A 21,751-nucleotide genomic window follows, 5' to 3' on the forward strand; every position below is an offset into this window, starting at 1 on the left:
CGCGCCCGGCGGCCTTGAACCTCCCCGCTGGCCGTAGGCGCGTGACGCCGCCCCGCCCACCCCGGGGAAGCGCTGTTGGTTGGTCGCAGAGTGAGGGAGGGGGCGGGGCTTGTGCCACGCAGGCGCGGTGGGGGGGGCGCAACCCAGTGAGGAGGAGGAGGCGGCGGCGGCGGCGCGCGAGCGGCGGCGGTGGTTGGTGCGCGCGCCAAGATGGTGAGGGGGGAGCGCGCGCCGCTCCCTCATGGGGGGACCCGGGGAGATCGTGAGGGGAGGTTGGGGGGTTCGGCCGGGAGGGGACTCACCCCGCTGATATAATGCATCGTTAGCTGATTCAGAAGGATTCGATAGGGAAATGATAGAATAATCAGCAGGAAAACGCGTGATCTGACCTCTGAGGAACTGATTATGTGTCTGAAACGACTGATTGCATGATCGTATCTGGTTGTTGCTTCGCTTGTAATGTTTCGAGCTAATTCACTGAAGAACGTCTGATTGTTGCTCATTGAACTAATTTGCCCGAGTGGTGAATTTGGACTTGAGCTGTGATTGCTGGTCGGAACAGACCAAGAGAAACAAGGACTGGTGGATGAATGCTGTAGGGTACTTTGCATTAATATTGGCTAATGGGTAAAGAAATGCTTGTGGAAAAGGAAGAGTCATGCGTGCTGCTTTTGGTGAAGGTTTGGGGGAGATGAACCCTCCTATGGAAGGTTCAGTTGCAAAGCAAATCTGATCAAATTTTGGGCTGTTTTGCTGTGTGCCTCTCTAGTGAGAGTCGTGCTTGAGGCGCTGTGGGAAATTCACGTTTACTTGTCAGTCTGATGGTGAGGGGAGTGGGTGTCCCGAGGGGATCTGCACAGGAGGGTCCAGGAGCAGCAGCATCCCCCTCGGTGCTGTTGGCAGGTGTGTCCGTGTCTGTGCAGCAATCCTGCCTTGGCTTACTTGAGTTTTTGTTAAGCCAAGCGTTGGTGAGCCGGCTTAGCCCCGATAAACAGTCTGAATCTGATGTTGCCAAGTGTTTTCCTTCAGATTACCCCAGGAATTTGTGTTTTTGTGGCTGCACAGGTGTGAGCAAGAGCATGGCTTGGCTGCTGGGAAAAGCTGGTGAGCTCAGAGGATTGGGAGAAAAAGCTTCCTTTTACAAAAGAGCATTTCATATAAAATACAACCTCAGTTTTGAAATGCAGCCCTGAATCCTGTTGGGATTTTTAATTGAGACCTCCTGGGTTAGTGAGAGTGGGTATTGGTGACATTTTATATGAAATACAACTGCAGCTATCAAGTGCAGCTCTGAATTCTGTTGTGTTTAAATATTTTTTTAGGGTTTTTATCCTGAATGAGTGAGACGGGGTACAAGGGATATTTCACAGAACCCAGAATGAGTTTGGTTGGAAAAGACCTCTGAGATCATTCCGTTCAACCTGTTTGGGTCACAGGCACCCACTCACTGATCAGAGGGAGCCAAGGGCAGTCTTTGACTTTTAGGGGAAACAAGCAAAATCAGGGAGGCTGTACGGGCAGTGCCTGAGCTGTGCTGTCACAGCAGAGCCTGATTTCCTCTCTAGCTGTCCAGAGGAAGCAGAGGGATGAGACTTTGAGCCAGAATTTGGTCAAGGTGGAAATCTTTTCAGGAGCAACAACAAACGTGGGGAAGTAGAGCCACCCATCTGCTTTTTGGGGGAAATGTCACAATGTTGAACAAGAGGTGACAGAATTGAGAGCTTAAATAGTGGCATTCTAGTTTAAAAGCAGTTATTTGTCTCAATGCAAGAGCTCTTTATTTGAGTTTTTGATTGGTAATCTTGCACAATTTTTTTATCTGAAGAATTTTTTTTAAGGAAACCTTGAAATGCAGTTACTTTGGTACAAAGTTCTTGATGCCTTGGGAGTTCACAAGTACAGTAGAAGCTGCAGATTTTAAGTTACTTCTTTATCAGGCTGGCCTGAACCCATTGGTGGTGGAGGTTGTGTGTATAAAATGTTGCTCAGGAAATGGCAGTGGTTGGCTTGGTGCAGTTCAGAAATTGCATGTGTAAGGGAAGACAACCTGCATGGCTGCTTGTGAAACAATAATTTCCTTCCTCATCTTCAGTGTGATGACTAATATTTTATCTGAGCATCTCTGCTGAGAGCTTGGTGTGCACAGGATGAAATGGGTGCATATTTTTGGGTTAAAATGATTGTGTGAATCTCAGAAATCCAATCGATATTTTTGTGGGTAAACATAAACAAGGACAATGTTCTTAAATACTCATAGCAGCTCTTATTATATTAAATGCTTAAGTAACTCAATCCCATCTGCTGCCATTCTAAGGGACTCCCTTATTTCAGGGCTTGGAAATTGAAGTGTAAAATTCACTTTTTAAGTGTAGAAGTGTAAAATCTACTTCTGAAGTGTAAAGTTTACTTGTAATAGCACTGAGAATAATCCCACTTCAGGATTAGTTAATTAAATACTCCTAGTTAACTGTGTGGATTTGAAGAAGGAAGTAAAAACAGATAAATATTCTGTTAATGTTTTTTTAAATAAAAACAAAAACAATTTTCTTTCACCCACTTTTTTTTGGTTTATGTGATGCTCTGGAGCTTTTGACAAGCTACATGCATGCCCTCTTTGGTAGGGTTTATGCACAGATGTGTGTGACACAGGGATTTTTTTTGTCTGTTTCACTTTCTAGAAAGATTTATCTCTCCCTCCCCTCTGCTGTTTCCTTTCTGCAGAGTGAATCTCTGGTGGTTTGTGATGTTGCCGAAGACCTGGTGGAGAAACTGAGAAAATTCCGATTTCGCAAAGAGACCAACAATGCTGCCATTATAAGTAAGTTCCAAACGCGCCTTACAAAAATTGTCAGAAAATCCTGCCTCCTCTTTTCTTCCCTGTGTAACGTTGCTGCTGGATCAAGTAAACATGAGCCAGGAGGGTATTTGTTCTCTGAGCTGCAGCACTTTGAATTCTGCCTGTAATTTTAACAATAAAACAGTGCTGTTTGTAGGATACAAGTCTCCATCTGCTCTTAGCAGAGTATTTATATTTAATTATGGCTCAGAGTCTACCACTGTTTGGGAAGTCATGAGATACACTGAAGAAGAAAACAGAATCACTAGGACTATAATTGTTGAGTGCTAAAAAGCTTCATGCATCCATCGTATAAATCGATTGAAAAAAAACATTGATCTGTGTTTTATTTTGATTTATAGTGAAAATCGACAAGGATAAGCAGTTGGTGGTGCTGGATGAGGAGCATGAGGTTTGTTAAATGAATTGTAAATAAGAGTATCTTCAGCCTGCAATGTATTGTTGTCTCTAAGGTACTGCCTTAGTTTCAAATAGTTATCAAACTCTTAATCTAATTTGGGTCATGAGCTTATTTAAATGCATGGTCACTCTGCATGTAAAGCACAGCACCATTAATAATGAAACTATGCAGAAGCAATTGAGTTGACTAATTAATTGCACAAACAAAAAATGTTATTTTAAAGCTGTTCTAATGATGTAAAAAGCGTCTTTGGCACCTGCTGGCTTTTTGAAGAGATTTCTGCTGTGTTTCCACATAGATCTGCACATTTGCCTCTGAGCTGGTCTGCCATCAATTAGAAGCAGGATTGCTAATCCCCTGCAGACTCTAAATTTGATGGGTGGCATAATAAGGTCAGCCCAGTGTGTGGTGTTTCTTAATGGTCCATAGGGCAAAATTAAATCTTTCCCAGGGATTTGAGCATTAACCATAGCTCTTGTTCCCTAGAATGTAGATGTTAATGTAACACTCAAATGTAATGGGGACTCTTTTTGTTTGCTGAAGGAGGAAAGACTGAATTTTTCAAACTTCTGATTTAGCTGATTTTTAACTGACTTTATGGTGTGTGCTTACTTATTTCTCTTTAGCAGTAGGGTTGGCAAAGCAAGGTAGCTGCCAGCATAGCCAGCTAGAGCCCAAAATGTTTGCTAAACTCATTATGCCTAAAATAGGGAAGATTATTCAGGGTAACATTAATTCTGTGTTTAGTCATAGGAGTCTCTTGGCACACAAGTCTTCCTAATCTGCTGTAGTAATTTGGGAGGCCCTTATCAGTTCACCTGTAGGTCAACATCTGCCTTACAGGTGTTTCACTGCCCATTACTCTGCTTTAACCTTCCAGTGCAAAATACTTGCTCAAATATTGCTTGTGTTTAATGTCACCAGGGTATTTCTCCCGATGAGCTAAAGGATGAGCTGCCCGAGAGACAACCTCGATATCCTTCCTATGCTGCTGCCATTTGGACTTACTCACTCCTGGAAGCTGTTCAAAATGTTGGACTTCACCTTTTTAGGCCAGTAATTGCTTTAGTGTGATCTTGCTGATCCTTCATTTGTGAAATAACCCAGGGATCATTTCTCAGGCTGTACTGAACCGTTGTACTACTTGTGAAACAATGACTCATTTAAGCCTTTCCTGACATTTTATTTCCTTTTAGACTATATAATGTTTGGGGAAGTAAAGCAAAGTCAAGCTGCTGGTAATGTAAAGAAATGAGTAAAATCTAGCAGTTGGTGGCTACTTCTAAATATAGGAATCTGCCTGTGTAACTCTGGATCTGTTTTGGTATTTTCTCAGGATGTGGCTGTTTTGTTTTGCTGCAGTTGCTGATTCTGGGATTGGACATGTGATCCAGGGAGGAATCCTTGTTCTGAAAAAAAAAGGAACAAAAGAGGGTCAAGTGAATTACTCTAATGAAATAAAAGGGGTACTTAAATTACATGTTAGGAAAATACCTGCCCTATTAGCCTTAAGAGCTGGCTGGCACCATTCCCTGTGCCCTTCCAAATCTTTCCTTTCATGCCCACAGTGCAGTGGGAGGCTGTAAAACAGAAGTCCTGGCTAAAACTGTGGTTCAAAATCAGCAAAACACCTGAAACAACGAAATTCTTGATCAGCAAAGAAAGAATTTGGCTTTCATTAAGCTAAAACCACACTGGTGAGCGTGGGAAGTCTTTTTACTAAGTTAGAAGAGGAATATAGGGTGATTTTTAGCTCTGATATGAAAAATTACTACAGAGACAGCCCTCACATTGAGGCAGGGCCAGTTCTGAAAGTCAGATGTGGAAGTGAAAACAGAATAGTGAGGTTATTATTGCCAAATTAAAATACCATCTAAAATGCAACACTGACTTGTGCTCTGTGCATTGTGCTCTGATAACTGAGGATTATATCCTACTAAAATAATCGATTTCTTAGTTTCTTTAACCTCAGAAAAAACATTTATTGTGTATAGTTACAAGTACCAGCATGAAGATGGAAGAGTTTCCTATCCATTGTGCTTTATCTTCTCCAGTCCAGTTGGTGAGTGAACATTGTGATTGGTAGCTACTGTGTGTTATAAGTTTGGGAATATTCTTTTCTAGGGAAGATAAAACTGAGTGCTTAACCTCTCAAGGAGGTTTTCCTGCCTTTGAGGTTCACATTTAGGGCACTTCAGATGTATGATAGAAGAGAGTCTCTCTTTTCCACTTCTGAAGGCTGAACTGGAGTGTTGGTTTCCTGCTTAGCTGGCCAAAAGGTGTGTCTGCCTAAATGTGCTTGTTCTCAGTGTGCTCAGCAACCCTCTGAAGGACAGGGCCTGGAGCATCTACTCATGGAGGTTGAAACTAATTTAACCTGTTTACTCCTCAGATCTTGAGGAATCCTTAAAACATGACCCTGTAAGGCTCAGGAAGTGAGTGGAGAGAGGGCTGGAAGACACTACCTCAGTTCCTGAGTGATTCTGCTCACCTGTCTCTTGCTATTCAGACATTAGTGACTGGGAGGGAAGAAATTAATCTCAGAGGACAAGGAAACCCATTTCTTTCTGAGGATCTTAGAATCCTATTTCTTTCATTCTACCCATGAAAGGAACAGGACTCTAAGAGGGCTAGGATGGGATTTGAGAGCAGAGTTCTCAGGGGGCCTGGATGTAATGGGCAGCAGTAGAGGATGCTGTGAGGGGACAGTCTAAAGGGCTTTTCACAGCTGTGGGTGAAAAGGAGGAAAAGAGGGCTCCCTAACCCAGATGTGGGCATGTGAAAGTTCTGGGGGAACAGACTGTTCCAGAAGAAACAGACTCTAATCCTGGATCATCCCAAGTTTTTAGAGAGCAGTGTAGAGCATCGTCTGCTTGTGTCACAGCAAGCCTCAACATCAACTTACCTGGACAGTGCACTGTGTAATTTTAATAGAAGCCAAATAACCTGGGTCTTGGTTTGGGCTTACAGAGCTGAATTGCTTCTGGGCTTCCATCTGTGTTCTGTATTGTAGGAGTGTATCTTGCTGGTATTACTGGATTATCCTTGTTATCCCCTGGAAGAAGATAAACTGATTGCATTGTTCTACCCTTCATTTTGTAGAGCTAGAATAACAAGGTATATAAAAGAGTTTAGCAACTACTGAGCATATTCTTCTGTAGTTACCTGAGAGTCTTCTTGGGAATGTCTTTAGCTTTCAGTTTGAATTCTTAAAAAAAAAAAGCCCAATCTTATTTTTGAAGTGTTGCAGTCAAAATAACTAAACAAGCTTTCTTCTTTTTTTCCCCCTGCATAACTATAGGATGTAAGCCTGAGCAGCAGATGATGTATGCTGGAAGCAAGAATAAGCTTGTACAGACAGCTGAACTCACTAAGGTATAACTGGCTTTTGAAATAACTCTCTATCCCTTCACTGCAGGTTGTCTTGTGTCTTGTTTGAACTGATGGCAAGAAGGGTTTTGTGAGAGTTTGTGATTACAGTGAACAGAGTCTGGTTTAGGAAGACTGAGGAGATTTCTGTACCCTGAAACACCGGGAGGAACAGTGTTCTCTAAAACAAAAATATCCCTCAGTAGGATGGACATCTCTGCTGTGGGGGAGGAATTTACTGAGGGAAAGAATAGGCTGAAGCCTCAGTATGGTGTGGAACAGATCAGTTTAGCTGGTTCCTGGGGCTGGATGCTTGCAGAACAGCCTGCAGAGTAAGTAACATGTGCCAAGTGATGAACAATTTCTTCCTGTGTTGGGTTCTTCCAGTACTGACACCAGAAGAAATTACTGCATTCACTAGGCCTGCCTCTGTGTGTATTTTAGAAAAGAAATTTCACCTGTTTTTCATTTTGGAGATCTTTGAAATCTTTGCCTAGTTGGCACCTAGACTCTTTTGCTTCAAGCAGTAAAGCTTAATAGAGTCAGTAGCTGCTTCAGGTTTTTCATGCCATGTGAAATGATTTCAACACTTCCCTCAGCACTGTTCCCTTTAGGTCTTCCTTACCCTGCTGAGTCCTTGGCATCCCAGTAAAAATGTCTGTTGGGTCAGTATGAGAACTATGAATCATAGAATGGCTTGGGTTGGAAGGGACCTTAACATTCATTTGTTCAAACACCTCTCACTAAACCAGGTTGCTCCAAGCTCTGTCCAACTTCTGCCTCTTCCAGCTGTACTGTGTAAGGAAAGACACCTCAGACTGGCAGGATTTAATAGAAAGGCAGCAGAAGATGGTGGAAACAATCAGCACAGCCCCGAGAAATCTTATTTTACATCTGTTGAAACTGCATTTTAGAGGGCTGATAACTGTGATAGAAAGGAGGAAGACAGTTTTCAGTAAGCAAGAAGAAAGGGTTGGTGAGATGAAGGTGAAAGCCTGGGAGGTAGCTCAGTTGGAGTTCCCATCACTTCTGAAATGGGAGAAATTCAGCCTGAATGGCTTTTGAATGCAAGTCCAGGACTGGGTTCGTGATCATTCATCTTCCTTCTGAAGCCTGAGAACACAGGCTGTCTCCAATTGGGGTTGCCTGCTTGCTCTTCAAATGTGCTTTATTCTTGCCACTTACTGAGCTGTGTTTCATTTTAACTCATGCTGTGACTTCCTCCTGGTGTGCTTTTTGCTCATGACTCAGCTGAGTTCTCTCATCAGTTTCCAGTGACTTGCATATTAGCTTGGCTCCTGATAAGCTGTTCCGTTCTTGTAACACTGATTTTTGGAGTTTTTCCATTTTGAAGGCCTTTGAATTTGTAAAATTACTTGGCTTTTGTCTTTGGGCATCTCATAGATGCCCAGTAATCAATGCAAAATTAATGCAGTTTCTCTTCAGAGAATTAAAAAAAAACCTCAAACACTATCCAATTTCTTGCCCACATGGAATGTAAAGAGTATATTGATGTTTTGGACCTTGTTTTCAAGGCTGCATTAAAGGTTCATTAAAGATGTCACAACTGGGTTAGTTGTTTTTAGGTTATTTCTGGGGTTTTCCCCAGACATGCTGTGGCTGCCCCATCCCTGCAAATATTCAAGGTCAGGTTGGATGGGGCTTGGAGCAGCCTGGGATAGTGGAAGGTGTCCCTGCCCATGGCAGGGGATTGGAACTAGGTGGTCTTTAAGGTCCCTTGCAACCCAAGCCATTCTATGTTTTTAGGATTTTGTTGGGATTTTTTCCCAGGTTTTCTATTTTGAGATACTTTACAGGTAAAACAATATGTTACTGCATATTATGAATTTATTTCAGTTCAAAATAAAAATAACTGTGTGTTTTACTGAGCAAAATTGCTGATTTCTGGGCTTAAATCAACCCAGATATTAAATTAATTTGTATTCTTCAAAATACCATCTTGCTGAGATAATGCATGGGAGATGGGGCCACTTCAGGGTTATTTTAAAATGTAGTACATGTGCTTTTCTCACATTCTTAAGGGACAAGAGTGAAGCCTAGAAACAGCAATTACCAGATTCTTGTTCATGTTAGTGATGTTTTTTGCCACTTAGTCTTGTGTATTTTCCTTTGATCTGATGCTTTCAAGAAAGCACCTGAAAATTGTAGGTTAGTGAGTGGTTTATTGCAGCTCAGACAATGTATGTGGAAAGGTGCTGCTTGCATTGTGTGCTTGGCCCTTTGCAGTCCCATCCCTCAGGAATTGATGCAATGCCATTTTGTTTAGGTATTCGAAATCAGAAATACAGAGGACCTAACTGAAGAATGGCTGCGTGAGAAACTGGGCTTCTTCCACTAAGGGAAACCTCTGTTCTAAGTATTTATGTACCATCCTGGTGATACTGGAACCAGACATGAATACTTACATCCAAGCAATGCACTGTATTCACAGCTGTCTCCTGCAGTATCTCTCTTGTGCAGAGTTTGTGCAAAGAATAGCAGGTCTGTCTCCTTGAAGTAACAAATCTTTGCAGGTGTTTCCTTATTTGTACCTGCTAAAAGGGAATACTCCTCTGCAGGGACTCCTTTTGCACTCCTGTGACTAATATTTCTGTAACTAAAATAGTTCAGTTCTGGATTTATAACCGTGTACAAACATCGTTTGGAAGCTGACGCTAACTTTTTCTGAGCTACAAACGCATCCTTATGACACACATTAGCCATTTATATGCAGAATTTATATACTGTCACTTACCAGATTTTTTGACTTAGTGTCTTCTCAATTTTGAGAACTACTCCCTAAAGCATTTGTTTGGTATTAAAAAGGCAAAATCCTTGTACAGCAAATCCATCCATTTATCTTTCCATCGAGTCCATGTGAACTGTCTCAAATTCTTGGAACTAATTTTTGTCATTCCAGTAATTCCTCAGTTGTCTGAGTCAATCTTTCTAAATTTCAGGGCAAAGCTTTGACTGTCCAGTTCTCATGCTAATACAGTCTCACAGGAACTAGCTGATAACTAAGGGCTGAACTACAACTCTGGTTCCTCTTGTACCAGATTTCTTCTTGCATCTCTATTCTGACACTGCTGAGAAGTTTACCTCTGCTCATTTCCTGTTATCTGAACACCTGGTGATACTGTGTGCCTTTCATTTGTTAGCTTTAAAAGGACTTGAGAATTTTACACTGCCACTTCTTACAAATTTGGTAAAATCTTTGGTAAAGAATCCAAGTAATATTTGTTTCTAGTGCCTCGTGCTGCAGTTGACATCTGTTAAAACAAAAAGCCAACCTCATTTTCTTTGAAATTCCAATCATCTGCTCCATTTGTAGGAGTCAGGAGGTTAAAGCTTTTCATGATGATGAACAATTTATATCTCTTTTGTTATAAAAGTTGGCCACACGTAGCTTTTGAGTACTTTAATTACAACCTCTAACTTTCTTAACAGCTTTTTGGTCAAAATTACATTCCAGATGAAGCTTTTGCATAAGCGATCATTTGATTTTATTCTACTTAATGGTTCATCTCTTTGAAACAGCAGATCTAATGTGAAAATAGTATTTAACTTTTATAAATGACCAGTCTTTTTACAGGTCTGTTTTATATTGAATAGAGTAGTTGTCTGATGTGGGACACGTTCAGCCCGTGCTGTGGCAGGAGGAGCACTCATGGGACAGTCTCTCCCTATCTTGCTCGTGAGTGTTTGTTGTGTTACTGAACGAGTGTCTGCGTAAGAGCAGCTTCCTGTTGATAACATACCTTAAAATACAGCTGCCCCAACCAATCTGCTCACTGGGAAGGAACGCAGTGTCAAATTTGGAGGCCAGTATTTCATGCTGTGAAACCTTTGCTGCAAGTGGGGTTATTTTTCATTTGTCAACATAGGCTGTGTTAGTGTTAAAACACTAATTCCTGCAAGATCACAAGGAATTAATTTGCAAAGGTCTTCAGTGTTGGTAAATCTCTTCCTAGTTTGATGTTATTGCTCATTTATTTGTATATAAATCTGACTTGAGAGGAGCTTTTCCAAATGCATGTTGGAATGATCCAATTAAATCGATCTTTTGGTGCGGGAAAGAAGTGCTTGTAATTAAATTTGTGTTAACGTACTGAACTGGAAAAACAATTTCATTTCCCTGGATGAAAAGATGTTGATTATGAAACTGTTGCTTGATCATTCTGTACTGCAGATCAATAAAAACAATGTCTTTTGTGACAAACATTGTATAAATAAGACTTTGGCTTAAGTGATAGTGTCATTCCAAGCATCAGCCTGGAAACAGCAAAAATCTCTTTTGAGGTTTTTTTGGGATTGTAATAAAGGTGAGGCATGTCAAAGTACAGTGTGGGCGAGAGGGAAGCTGCTGCTTGGAATGTTCAGCTTGATTTGCAGTGGGGAAAAAACTGGATTAATTGTGTCTGTTGTACTTTGTTCACTGGTGGGCTGCCAGCAGCCAACTGCTGCCTGCACAGGTCTGCACAAAAATAACTGTACAAGAGGCCTGTATCAGGAGGGAAGAGAGGAGCTGCTGCATGAAATGATCAAACTTGACCTTTCATCTCTGGATTGCTCCACCTTCTGCCAAGATAATTTTGCTCCTTACAGCTGAATCTTCAGCCGAGTTCTTCCACTTCACATGTTCTTGTGCCTCACTTAAGCACTTTCTGCCTTGCAGGGAGCAAACAGATCCTCATGAGAGTGTTAAAGCCCAGTTTCTCCTGGAAGGTGCTGTTGATGCTGCTCAGCCCACCAGTATTACTCTTCAGCCAGCCCTGCCTGGCAGCTGTTCCTCCCTCCCCTGGCTGAGCTGTGGAAGCAGCTGCAGGTTCTGGGAGGACGAGTGTGCAGAGGGTGTTTGCTGTTCCAGCCTTGTTTGTGTTCTCCTTGGTCTTAATGCAGTGTTTTGACACAACTGGCTGCTGCTAATTGTCCTGGGCTCTTGAGATGCAGGTAGTGCTGCCACTTGATTAAACAAAGACATCATTATGTCCAGGTCTTCCTGCATAAATAATTCTTGTTTTCTAACATCCTCTCCCTACCTTATCTGTAGAACTGTGTGTTCCGTGCTGCTGCCCCCGTAGGCTCAGTGGGAGGCAGATGAGTCCATGTTCAGGCCAGTATGTTCCAGCTGGGCTTTGCTGGTGAGCTGCCCATCTGTAATCACACATTTCTCTTGAATTTTCAGACCTCTGAAGAGACATCTAAAGGACAGTGTAGATTAACCTAGGGGAGCCTTTGTAGCTAAAGGTCTGAGAGTCAGCATTTTCCATTGGTAGCTCCTATTTTTCAGGAGTTAGTAAGTTGGCCATAAAATCCTTGGTCTGGAGTTAAAGGTCTCTCCAAGGGAGACTTCTGCCACAATTAATCATGTTTGCTTTAAACATTGACTAGATGGCTGGGATACAGCTCCTGTAGTCCTGTTCATTGATGGTAAACTGAATTAAAGCATGAGTTTGCATGTCAGCCCATGAAATAGACTTGTAGTGTTTTGAATATTTTTAACAAAAAAAAAAAATGTAAATGCTGGTATTTGATGGTTTAAATGTATTTCTAGTATCATGAATACTGTTCTGATCTATTAAAGGAGGCAATAAAGCAGGTGTTGACACCTTTTTCACTTCTCCAAAGGAGCATCTTTGCATTTGTACCAGGATTCCATTTTTGTATCTTTAACTGTAAAACAGCTGGTTCAGAAATGATGTTAAACTGATGACAGGGGTCTAACTCAAACAGGCAGAAGCAAGAGAATTCAATTCCTTACTTCAGTGCATTCCAAAAATAAACATCATGAACATTTTTTTATACATACATGTAGTGACTGTGAAATGGAGCCGTGGTGGGACATGAGAAGGGGCTCAGTGAAACTAGTGTTTGTTCTGTGGTTCAGACTTGTTGTCTTAAAAGGTGTGAGAGGTTCACGGTCAGATGTGAGAATTTGGGAGTTCCATGAAAATACCAGTAACCAGTACAACTTCCATACGCTGTTTAGTCTCTGCTACTTCACATTGCATGTTTACTTTAAACCAAATCTTTTTTTGCTAAGCATGGTGCTTGTATTGGTTTAAATAAAATGTTTCATTAAGAGGTTGTGTTGCCCTGTTTTAATTGTAAAGTGGTCCCTGTCTCACAAGGAAAATCTGGTAATGCTTGGTATGACCTTCCTCCTTTTGTCAGCTTCCTGGAGTTTGCATTGGACTTTGAGCATGTCTTCAGTCTCGACTGCTCCCTCATTTGCTGTTGTCCCTAAAATAATTCCAGTTTCCATCTGCTGTGCTGGGGAGGAAAGGAGCTGTTGGAATAGTTCAGGGAACTGCTGTGCTCTCCTGCTTTGCACCTTTGTGTCACAGACCTCCCACTGCCTCCAGATGAGGTGCAAGGCAGTGTGGGGCTCGGTGTCAGCCTGGAATGTTACATAAACTTCCCTGTTCCACCTCTCCCACAAGGCTCTTGGCAGAACCTGGAGCTGTGGAATACACTACAAAGTGCAGGTTGCCTCCTGAACAGTGTCAGTGCTGTCAAAGAGACCCCCACTGCTGGAAGGTGACAGAGGAACTTGGTATTTTTACCTTCCCACAGCTGTTGGCTCATCTCTTTCCTGCCCGAGAGACCACTGCATTAATTTGATCTAAGCCCTCCTTTCCTGTGTTCTTGCTGTTTCATCCTGTCACGATCTTTGGAGACTTTGATTCCTCTATTGTTTAAAAAACTGCCAAGTATAATCCAAGGAATTCAGCTTCAGTACCTGACATAGATTGTTTCTGTCAACACCAAAGAACAGCATTCATAGGCCACAGATTAGACATGACAGAAATAAACCCCTTTGCTCCCAGGTGAGAGAACTCTGTGAAGGAGAAAATGCACAGCTGCTTCAGCACATCTGGCTCCTGAATGGCATCTCAGTCACTGAAAGACAAAATCTGTTGCCAAAAGCTCAGGGAGGAAAAAGCTGCTATGGGAGAAGAATGGTTTCCCAGAAAAGGAGAATAAAAAGGAATAAACAGCTCTCCCATGTGAGGAAAAGGTTACCTGTGGCATTCTCTGCTGGTTATTGAGTGTGCTTCACGAGGAAATGGGCAATAGTTTATTGGTACTGCCACATCACAGGCGGTAAAAGCAACAGCAGAATAAAGAGAATTGCCAGGAGATCCAGAGATATGAAATGGAGATGCTTCCATTCAGGAAAGGTCATTGGCTTCTAATAGTTATGATGAAAAGGTCAATTGAGTGGTGATTAAAATCAAAGCAAGAGAGGGAGTAGGAATCAAAATGGGAAACCTCTGCACAGCAGGAAAAGCCTGCAGTGTACCTGCAGCCTGAGCATCTCACAGCTGGTGCTTTCCCTTCCAGGTGTGTGAAGAGACAGCTTGCCCAGCGCTGGGAGTTTGCTAAGGAGATCCCATGGCTTGGCAGGGTGTCTGCAGGTAATACAGAGAGCTGTAGTTTGTTCTGGAGAAGCTGAAAGAGGAATGAGGATGGTTTGGGTTGGAAGGGACCTTAAATACTCTCCAGTTCTACTACTGCCATGGGCAGGGACACCTTCCACTATCCCAGGTAGCTCCAAGCTGTGTCAGACCTGGACACTTCCAAGTGTCCTTGGACACTTCCAGGGATGGAAGCTGGGGCAGTCACTGTCTGTGTGTGACAGTGTGAGTACGCCTGTGCCTACTGTTCCATGGGTTGTGGGATTGACTGGAATACAAGCTGGCTCCTCCAAGGTCCTCACAGGTGAAGTTCCTGCAATTCCCTGTTTAGGTGCAGGTGAGGGTGGGAAGCCAAGCACAGACAGGTGAATTCTGATACGGTGCCTCTGAGAGGCAGAATGGACACCGAGCAGCCTTGAGAGGGAGGGCTGGTGGGGCTGTGGGAAAGACATGAGGTGCCCTGTGGGTGTAAGAGTGGCTGGAATTTGTTCAGCTGCACTCCTGTATGGCAGGGGTGAGGATTTAAGCTGGGTCTCACCCCTTGGAATGAAACTGAAGATGTGGCAGGTGGGTCATCTCCTGCACTCGTTAGTTGGCACAGTTGTATCAGCTGCACAGCTGGTGATGTAGTACAAGGTCTAAAAAATTAAGCTGCTAAAATTTTCCTGTGGGAAAGCCTGCACATAAGGGCTTATAAATGCTGGAGATGTTGGATTTGGCCTCTACATGTGTAACTCCAGTTTGGCTACATTCTCTGCAGGGGCTTCCCTTGGGGCAGGTAACTGCTTCTCTCTGGCAGCAAAGGGAGAGCTGTGGAGATGAGTCATTTGTAGCCAGCTCCTCCAGAAGGAAACTGAGCCCAGGAAAATGGTCCTGTGTGCTGAGCTGGCCTTGAGGCCGGTCTGGGCACAAAGTTTCAATCATAACTGCTGGGGAGGAGAGAATTTTTCTGGGTTCTGAAAGGCAGCCCTGGTGTTCTTGAAGAGCTGCCTTGAACTGCCAAATAGGCAGGTATAAGTTCCTACAGTACAGGTGGGAAAAGGAGTTGTAATTCTCAAAATCCGTATCTGGAATCAACATCTTGGGGAATTGGTGTCCTCTCTCTGGGCTGCAGAGTAAGGGAGTGCACTGGCTTGGTTTGTGCTGTTTTAAAGGCATTGGAAATATCAATTCCAGCATTGTTTTAATAAATACAGTTCTGAAGTACAAAGACTCCCGGCTTTAGCTTTTAATTTTTCCAATTATTTGTATCTGGCAGGTGTCTATATTGAAAGGTTGAGCATGAGGCTGAGCAATTGCATACCTCAAGTCTTCTATTTTCATTTTGTGTGAAGCAGCAAAGGGTAAAATACCAAACAGTGAATTCTCTGGTGGTGGTTAGGATACTGCTGGCATGTCATCGACTTGTTGGAGTGAGTCCACAGGAGGCCACCAAGTTGATAGAGGGATAGGGCACCTCTGCTGTGAGGAAAGACTGAGAGAATTGGGATTGTTCAGCCTGGAGAAGAGAGGGCTTCCAGCACCTGAAGGGAGCCTACAAGAAGGATGAAGAGAGAATATTTACAACAGCCTGAAGTGCCAGGACAAGGGGGAATGGCTTCAAGCTGAAAGAGTAGGTCTAGATTTCAGATATTTCAGATATTTCAGAATATCTGAAAGAAATTTTGTGAGGGTGGGGAGGCCCTGGTACAGATTATCCAGAGAGGCTGTGGATGCCCCATCTCTGGAAGGTCAGGTTGGATGGGGCTTGGAGCAACCTGGTCAAGTGGAAGGTGTCCCTGCCTAGGGCAGGGGGAATGGAACCACGTGATCTTTAAGGTCCCTTCCAACCCAAACCATTCTGGGATTCCTTGATTCTAAGTTGACAACGGTTTAAACTTGGGCACCATTCCCTTCCCAGATCTTGTAGGCTTTTTTCCATGTCTGCTGTTCCTTTGGGTGCTGTTAAAGTGCTGTGATGCTGCATGGACACCAGGCTCTCTGATGCTGTGTCTATGTGCAGCATCCCGTTCAGCCTCGCCATGCTCTGTCTAACGTCCCTGTCTATTCTCTAGCCATGAAGTGAAGGGGATGATTTTGATGCATTTGCATAGATGTGGTTAATCAGAGTGGCCCATTGTGTCCCACCACGGGGGGATTGTCTCCTCTGGACTGTCCTGTCGTGTTTAATTCCTTCAGGGACTGCAGACACGCTCTGGGTTAACCCTGTTCACCTCTGGAGCAACGTGAGGTGTCTCCTACAGAACATGATGGAGCTGGGCTGAAACTCCCCTGACAGCTCTCACAGCTCCTCAGCAGGGGACAGAGGGGCAACAGGAGCAATTATCATCCAGAGGGACTCTGAGTGCAGAACAGATGTAAACACTGGGAAAACAGAACGTCTGTCTTTCACGGCAAATTTACTCCTGTGACAGGGAAGTCCTATCCAGGCTGTTTGAAAGGCACACACTGTCACCCCCATTCCTGCTGTTCCATGCCATGAATCCCATGAATGCAGCTTCTCTTCCCTTTCCTGGAGCCCTTGGCTCAGCAATTAATATAATGCTGAAATCCCTGTGCCAAACAGCAGCTGGTGTTGTCACCTCATTTCCGTGGAAAATGGGAAGACAGCAGAAGAAAATGGGGCAGAAAACATTCAGCTGAAAAGGAAAGGAGCACCAGCCATCCTGTACTTTCACTGAGCCTTAGAGGATGGAGGCAGAGCAAAACTCAGGGGTCATTGTCCCTTTGGAGCTGAAGAAGGAACAAGAGAGATCTAGCATTTCTTCAAAATAATATCGAGTTTTAAATATCCACTGTTGGAAAATGCTGCTGGATAATTGGAAGGAGAAGGTGCCTGCCTTGCTCACAACTGCAGTCTGCCTGGCCATCTGCTCTGCCAGCAACAAATCCTGGATTGATCTGCGAGTGTGATTAATTCAGCAAGGACAGTGGGATCAAGGGATCAGCCAGAGACAATATTTATACCCTACCTCCAACTGTGAATGTGCAATTGTTTGGTTCAGGAGTACAAAACAAATTGTATAGCTGTATTACGGGAAGAATAGAAAAATAGAAGCATCCACTCAACAGCCATTCGTTCTTTGCATGGCCTCATTCCAGGGTCTGTAAGTACAGTTTAATACAAACCCCCATTCCCTGTCTGGGAGGTGAACATCCACAGAGATGTTCTCATCCGCAGAGAACTTCTGCATCTTTAGTGCTTCTGCCTCATTCCTGTGGTAAAACCTTGGAGGTGCTGGCTCTGTGCCCTCATCCACACAGGCTGTGGATGTGCAGTGTGAGTCAGCCACTCCACCCAGCTCCCTGTGCCCAAGGTTACCACTGGGAGAAGTGGTGCAGCCACAGTGAAGTTGGACTTTAAATATCAAGAACAACCAGTGAGGTGGATTTCTAGCACTGGTACAGCTTTGAGCTGATTTGATAATATGGATGTAGCTGGAGAGATCAAAAGCAAGATTTGTGAAGGAATTTAGATGAAGGCTTTTGAAATCCTATTTAGTGTGATTTAAGTGTGTAAATACACATTGGGCCTGAAAGTGCCATACTCAGGCCACATGGGATATCTGTGAGAGAACAGGAAGACCAAAGTCAGAGCCCTCCAAAGATTATTTTTTCTGATACAAAGCTGAAGTTGTGTGTATCTTGCCTCCTTTTGGGCAGGAACAATAAGGATGTTAAACCCTGGAAATGTTCCAGGCCAGGCTGGATGGGGCTTGAAGAACGTGGTCTAGTGGAAAGTGTCCCTGCCCATGTCAGGGGGTGGAACTGGACAATTTTAAGTTTCCTTCCAGCCCAAGCCATTCTGGGATTCTAAGAGCTAAGGACTAGGGGTGACATTTTTGTAGTCACCACTGCTACAGCTAGGCTGATGCAGAATGTTTTGGAAAACCCCTTCTTTGTTGATAAGCAGCCAAATCCTGAAATGCATTATAATTTATTTTTTTTAAAATACAACCTGTGGTCTATTTTCCTGTCCACACACTATTATCATGCTTAGAATTGTGTGGAAAGCCATTAACAGGAACTCTACCCAGCATGAGAAAAACAAACCCTGTTATTATGAGGACAGGTTCAGTATTCAGTATTTAGCCTATTAAATGGAAACTGTTGCCATCTGACTGTGAATGTTGGAGGGATTAAGGCCACGGGTGGATTCTGTAATGACTTGTGGTGAGATGTCTGGCAGTGCCTGTGTTCTGAAATTGGGTTTTAAATGTGATTGTTTCTCTCAAGACTGGCTTTCATGTGCAGTGCAATTTATAATGTTAATTTGTTTATGTGACCACTACTAAATGGGAGAGCCTAAGCAGGGTTTCTGGGGGTGAGTTAATTAGTGCAATGGGAAAGGGTATTTGCCAGTGTGGAAGGGGAACTGGGGCACTTTCAAGTGCAGGGATCTGTTTATCCTGCTGATCAAAGACTGAACTGGATAAAGTTAGTGGATAAAGGGTGAGGAGTTCTGTGCTCTGGCTGCTCCTGATGTGTATTTACAGGTGTGCAGGAAGGTGGCCTTGGCTGGACTCTGTCAGAGATCCTCTGAGAGTCTCTGCTAAATTCACAGAATCACAGAATGGTTTGGGTTGGAAGGGACCTAAAGCTCACCTCATTCCACCCCCTGCCATGGGCAGAGACACCTTCACATTCCAGGTTTCTCCAAGCCCTGTCCAAGCTGGCCTGGAACAGTTCCAGGGATGGGGCAGCCACAGCTCCTCTGTGCCATGGCCTCCCCACCCTCACAGGGAAGAATTTCTTCCCAATATCCCATCTAACCCTGCCCTCTTACCAATTTGAAGCCATTCCTCCTTGTCCTGTCACTCCATGCCTATATAAAAAGTCCCTTCCCCTCCTTTATATGGGCCCCTTAAATTGAAATGAATAATATTCAGATTTCCCTCCCCTGAAAACCCAGTAAGACAAGTCTATTAAAGTCAACGGGATTTTTATTACCAAGTTCAATAGTATCAGATTTCTCCTTGATATCTGTAACTGAAATGCCAATTTTTAATGTTGAAGGATGTGGTTAACCTCTGCATAATTCAGAGAAATTGCTCCATAATCTTTCCTCACAGTTCTCTGCCAAAATCTTCCTCATGAACAGGCTGTAACACACTGAATTATGACTGATTATACGGCTGTTTTCCGATAAGGACAAGTACTTGAGAGGGATTTAAGATGAAGTGAACAGACACTGACATTTTCCCTGGGGATTCCAATCAGGATTAAACTCAGTGTGTCCAGACTAACGGGAAAGTGCATTAAGAGCTGTGGGCCATCTACAGAGCTCCTCTGTGGCTTCCTGACATTGTTTACAAAGTTTAATCTGAGAAAATACTCAGTCATTGTTTGATTTGAAATATCAAATGGATGTGAAATGAGAATTGATTAGACCCTTTTCTACAGAATTTGCTTTTAGTTTCCTTTTGTGTTATCTTAAAAAAAGAAATCTATGATACAAGAAATCCTTCAGTGCAGAAATCTTTGTTGTAAGATTACAGATGCCTTCCGCTTTTCCTGACAAGATAATTGCAGTTGAATGGTATGCCAGCACCCGAGGGAATAAAACACTGCGTTCCTTGAGGCAGAACCAGGATTATTAATTGCAAATGCAAGTATGTGGCTGACACACCTTTTTACTTCTGAGACTGCACATCCTTGTTGCACAACATTTTCATGTACAAGAAATCATCAAATGCAGAAGTATCTACCTTGGAAGGATCAAACTGCAGTGGAAAACCCACATTTCCCAGCCCCAAGGTATAACAGGATCTCTGCACACATCCTCCGTTTCTCTACCTCCCACAGCTCTTCTGAGTCAAACTGGCCTCCTGGATGGCTTTGGAAAAGCTTGAACCAGGGAGCTGGAATGCTGGACATCAGCTGGACATCAGCTGGACGTCAGTGGGTATAAGTGTGCCTGTGCAGCTCAAGGATACTCCAAATAAGAAATAATTTGCTAATAAATAAGGCTAAAGGAGCATCAGGTGATATGAAGAAACGATGTTATTGCAGAGGAATTGCAGAAGTTGTTGTTTCTGGCTCCTCAGGAGCAAGGGATGAGGAATGCTTGGAAGGTGGCTGTCATGCACTGCCAGGGCCTCTCTTCCTAACCCGTCCTGTCACCCTGAGCTGGAAGGAAACCACAACAGGCTCAGCCCTTACTGATGTTCTCAGTGCCTGGTGGTCTTCTTGTCTATCCTTCTTGCAATGTAATGGGAAGGCTCCTGGGACAGAGTTGGGAATGGCTCAGAGCAGCTGCCTGTCCTTTAGTACTCACCCCACACTCCTGGCCTTGTGTAGTCTTACCTTCTTATTAATTAATCTCAGAGTCACAGAATCATAGATTGGTTTGGGTTGGAAGAGTCTCCAAACCCCATCTTGTTACAGCCCCCTGCCATGGGCAGGGACACCTTCCACTAGAACAGGTTTTTCAGGGCTCATCTTCACTAAAATTTATTTTAAAATCTGTTTTCTGGGTTTCACATCGAAGTTTCATGGGTCATAATGACACCACAGTGGTTTTATTTGGAGTAGTTTGTGGACAAGATGAGTGATTTTATAACTGAAACATCAGCTTTATCTTTGCAACAGCTGATTTCATAAAGACAGCTCATTTGCTACAGTTTTTCCTGTATTTTGGTGCAGGAAATAAAGTTTCTGCTCATCTCTCATTGTGACACTCCATTAATTGTGTATAAAACTTTCCAGCAGATAACACCGGAAAATATTATTTAGTTTGGCAGCTGTTGGTTTTATGGAAACCATCCCTCACTCTGCTCTGGAGGAAATGATTGCAGCAATGTTACCCCAGCTTGCCTTTACTGCAAGGTGCCACTGCTTAAACTGAAACAACTTTTACATGACCTTTTGAAAGGAGAGTGGGGTCATCTTCTACTCAAACTGTTTTCTAATCTTGCTGTTTCCTTTGGGCAAGCTCCAGGTTGTATTGATTTGGGATTGTATGACGAGCCTTCCCTTCCCCAGGGCTTATACAGCACAACCTTCTCCTGCATTTCTTCTTAAATTTGCCATCTCCCTTTTCTCCAGATGTAGCTTATGCTGAGCAGGAAATTTTACATGATCAGGTAGGGATAGGACACAGCAGGGTGAATGTAAACTAAAAGAAGGAAGATTTAGGTGAGGCATTAGGAAGAAATTCTTCCCTTTGAGGGTGGTAAGGCCGTGGCATGAATTTCACAGAAAAGCTGTGGCTGCCCCATTCCTGGAAGTGTTGAAGGTCAGGTTGGACTGGTCTAGCAGAAGGTGTACCTGCCTGTGCACTGGGTTGAAAATCAACGGGTTTTAAATTCCCTTTCAACACAAACTCCTGGAAAAGCTGTCAATCCATGGCTTGGACAGGTTTACCCTAGTCTGGGTTAAGAACTGGCTGGATGGGGAATGGTGCTGCACACTGGTGGTGTCCCCCAGAGATTGGTGTTGGGCCCAGTTGTGTTTAATTTCTTTACTGATGATCTGGATGAAGGGATTGAGTGTACCATTAGAAATTCATGGACAGCTCCATGTTATGTGGGAGTATGGACCTGCTGAAGGGCAGGAAGGCCCTGTAGAAGGACCTGGACAGGGTGGATCAATGGACTGAGACCAACAGTCTGAGTTTGAGTAAGACCAAGTGTCAGATCCTGCACTTGAGTCACAACCACCCCATGGAGTGTTCCAGGCTGGAAAGAAGGAAAGGACCTG

General features: G+C 43.5%; 1 protein-coding gene across 3 annotated transcripts; it reads left to right on the top strand.

The window, feature by feature from the left end:
- Window position 1: 1 nt before the first annotated feature.
- Window positions 2-20,719, top strand: GMFB (glia maturation factor beta). Of its 3 annotated transcripts, XM_086895540.1 has the most exons (8): window positions 17-213; window positions 2,722-2,818; window positions 3,199-3,248; window positions 4,182-4,231; window positions 5,237-5,319; window positions 6,559-6,632; window positions 13,977-14,050; window positions 16,229-20,719. In XM_086895540.1, exons 1-7 carry the CDS (start codon window positions 211-213, stop codon window positions 14,016-14,018), a joined length of 399 nt encoding a protein of 132 aa, XP_086751666.1. In that variant the 5' UTR covers window positions 17-210; the 3' UTR covers window positions 14,019-14,050; window positions 16,229-20,719. The 3 variants fall into 3 exon arrangements, with proteins under 3 accessions (XP_086751664.1, XP_086751666.1, XP_023783036.1); XM_086895538.1 differs by lacking the exons at window positions 13,977-14,050; window positions 16,229-20,719 and adding an exon at window positions 8,914-12,711 and having other exon boundaries at window positions 2-213; XM_023927268.2 differs by lacking the exons at window positions 17-213; window positions 13,977-14,050; window positions 16,229-20,719 and adding exons at window positions 220-595; window positions 8,914-12,711.
- Window positions 20,720-21,751: the final 1,032 nt, after the last annotated feature.

Source organism: Cyanistes caeruleus, chromosome 6 (assembly GCF_971803275.1).
Source record: "Cyanistes caeruleus chromosome 6, bCyaCae1.hap1.1, whole genome shotgun sequence".
NCBI lineage: Eukaryota > Metazoa > Chordata > Aves > Passeriformes > Paridae > Cyanistes > Cyanistes caeruleus.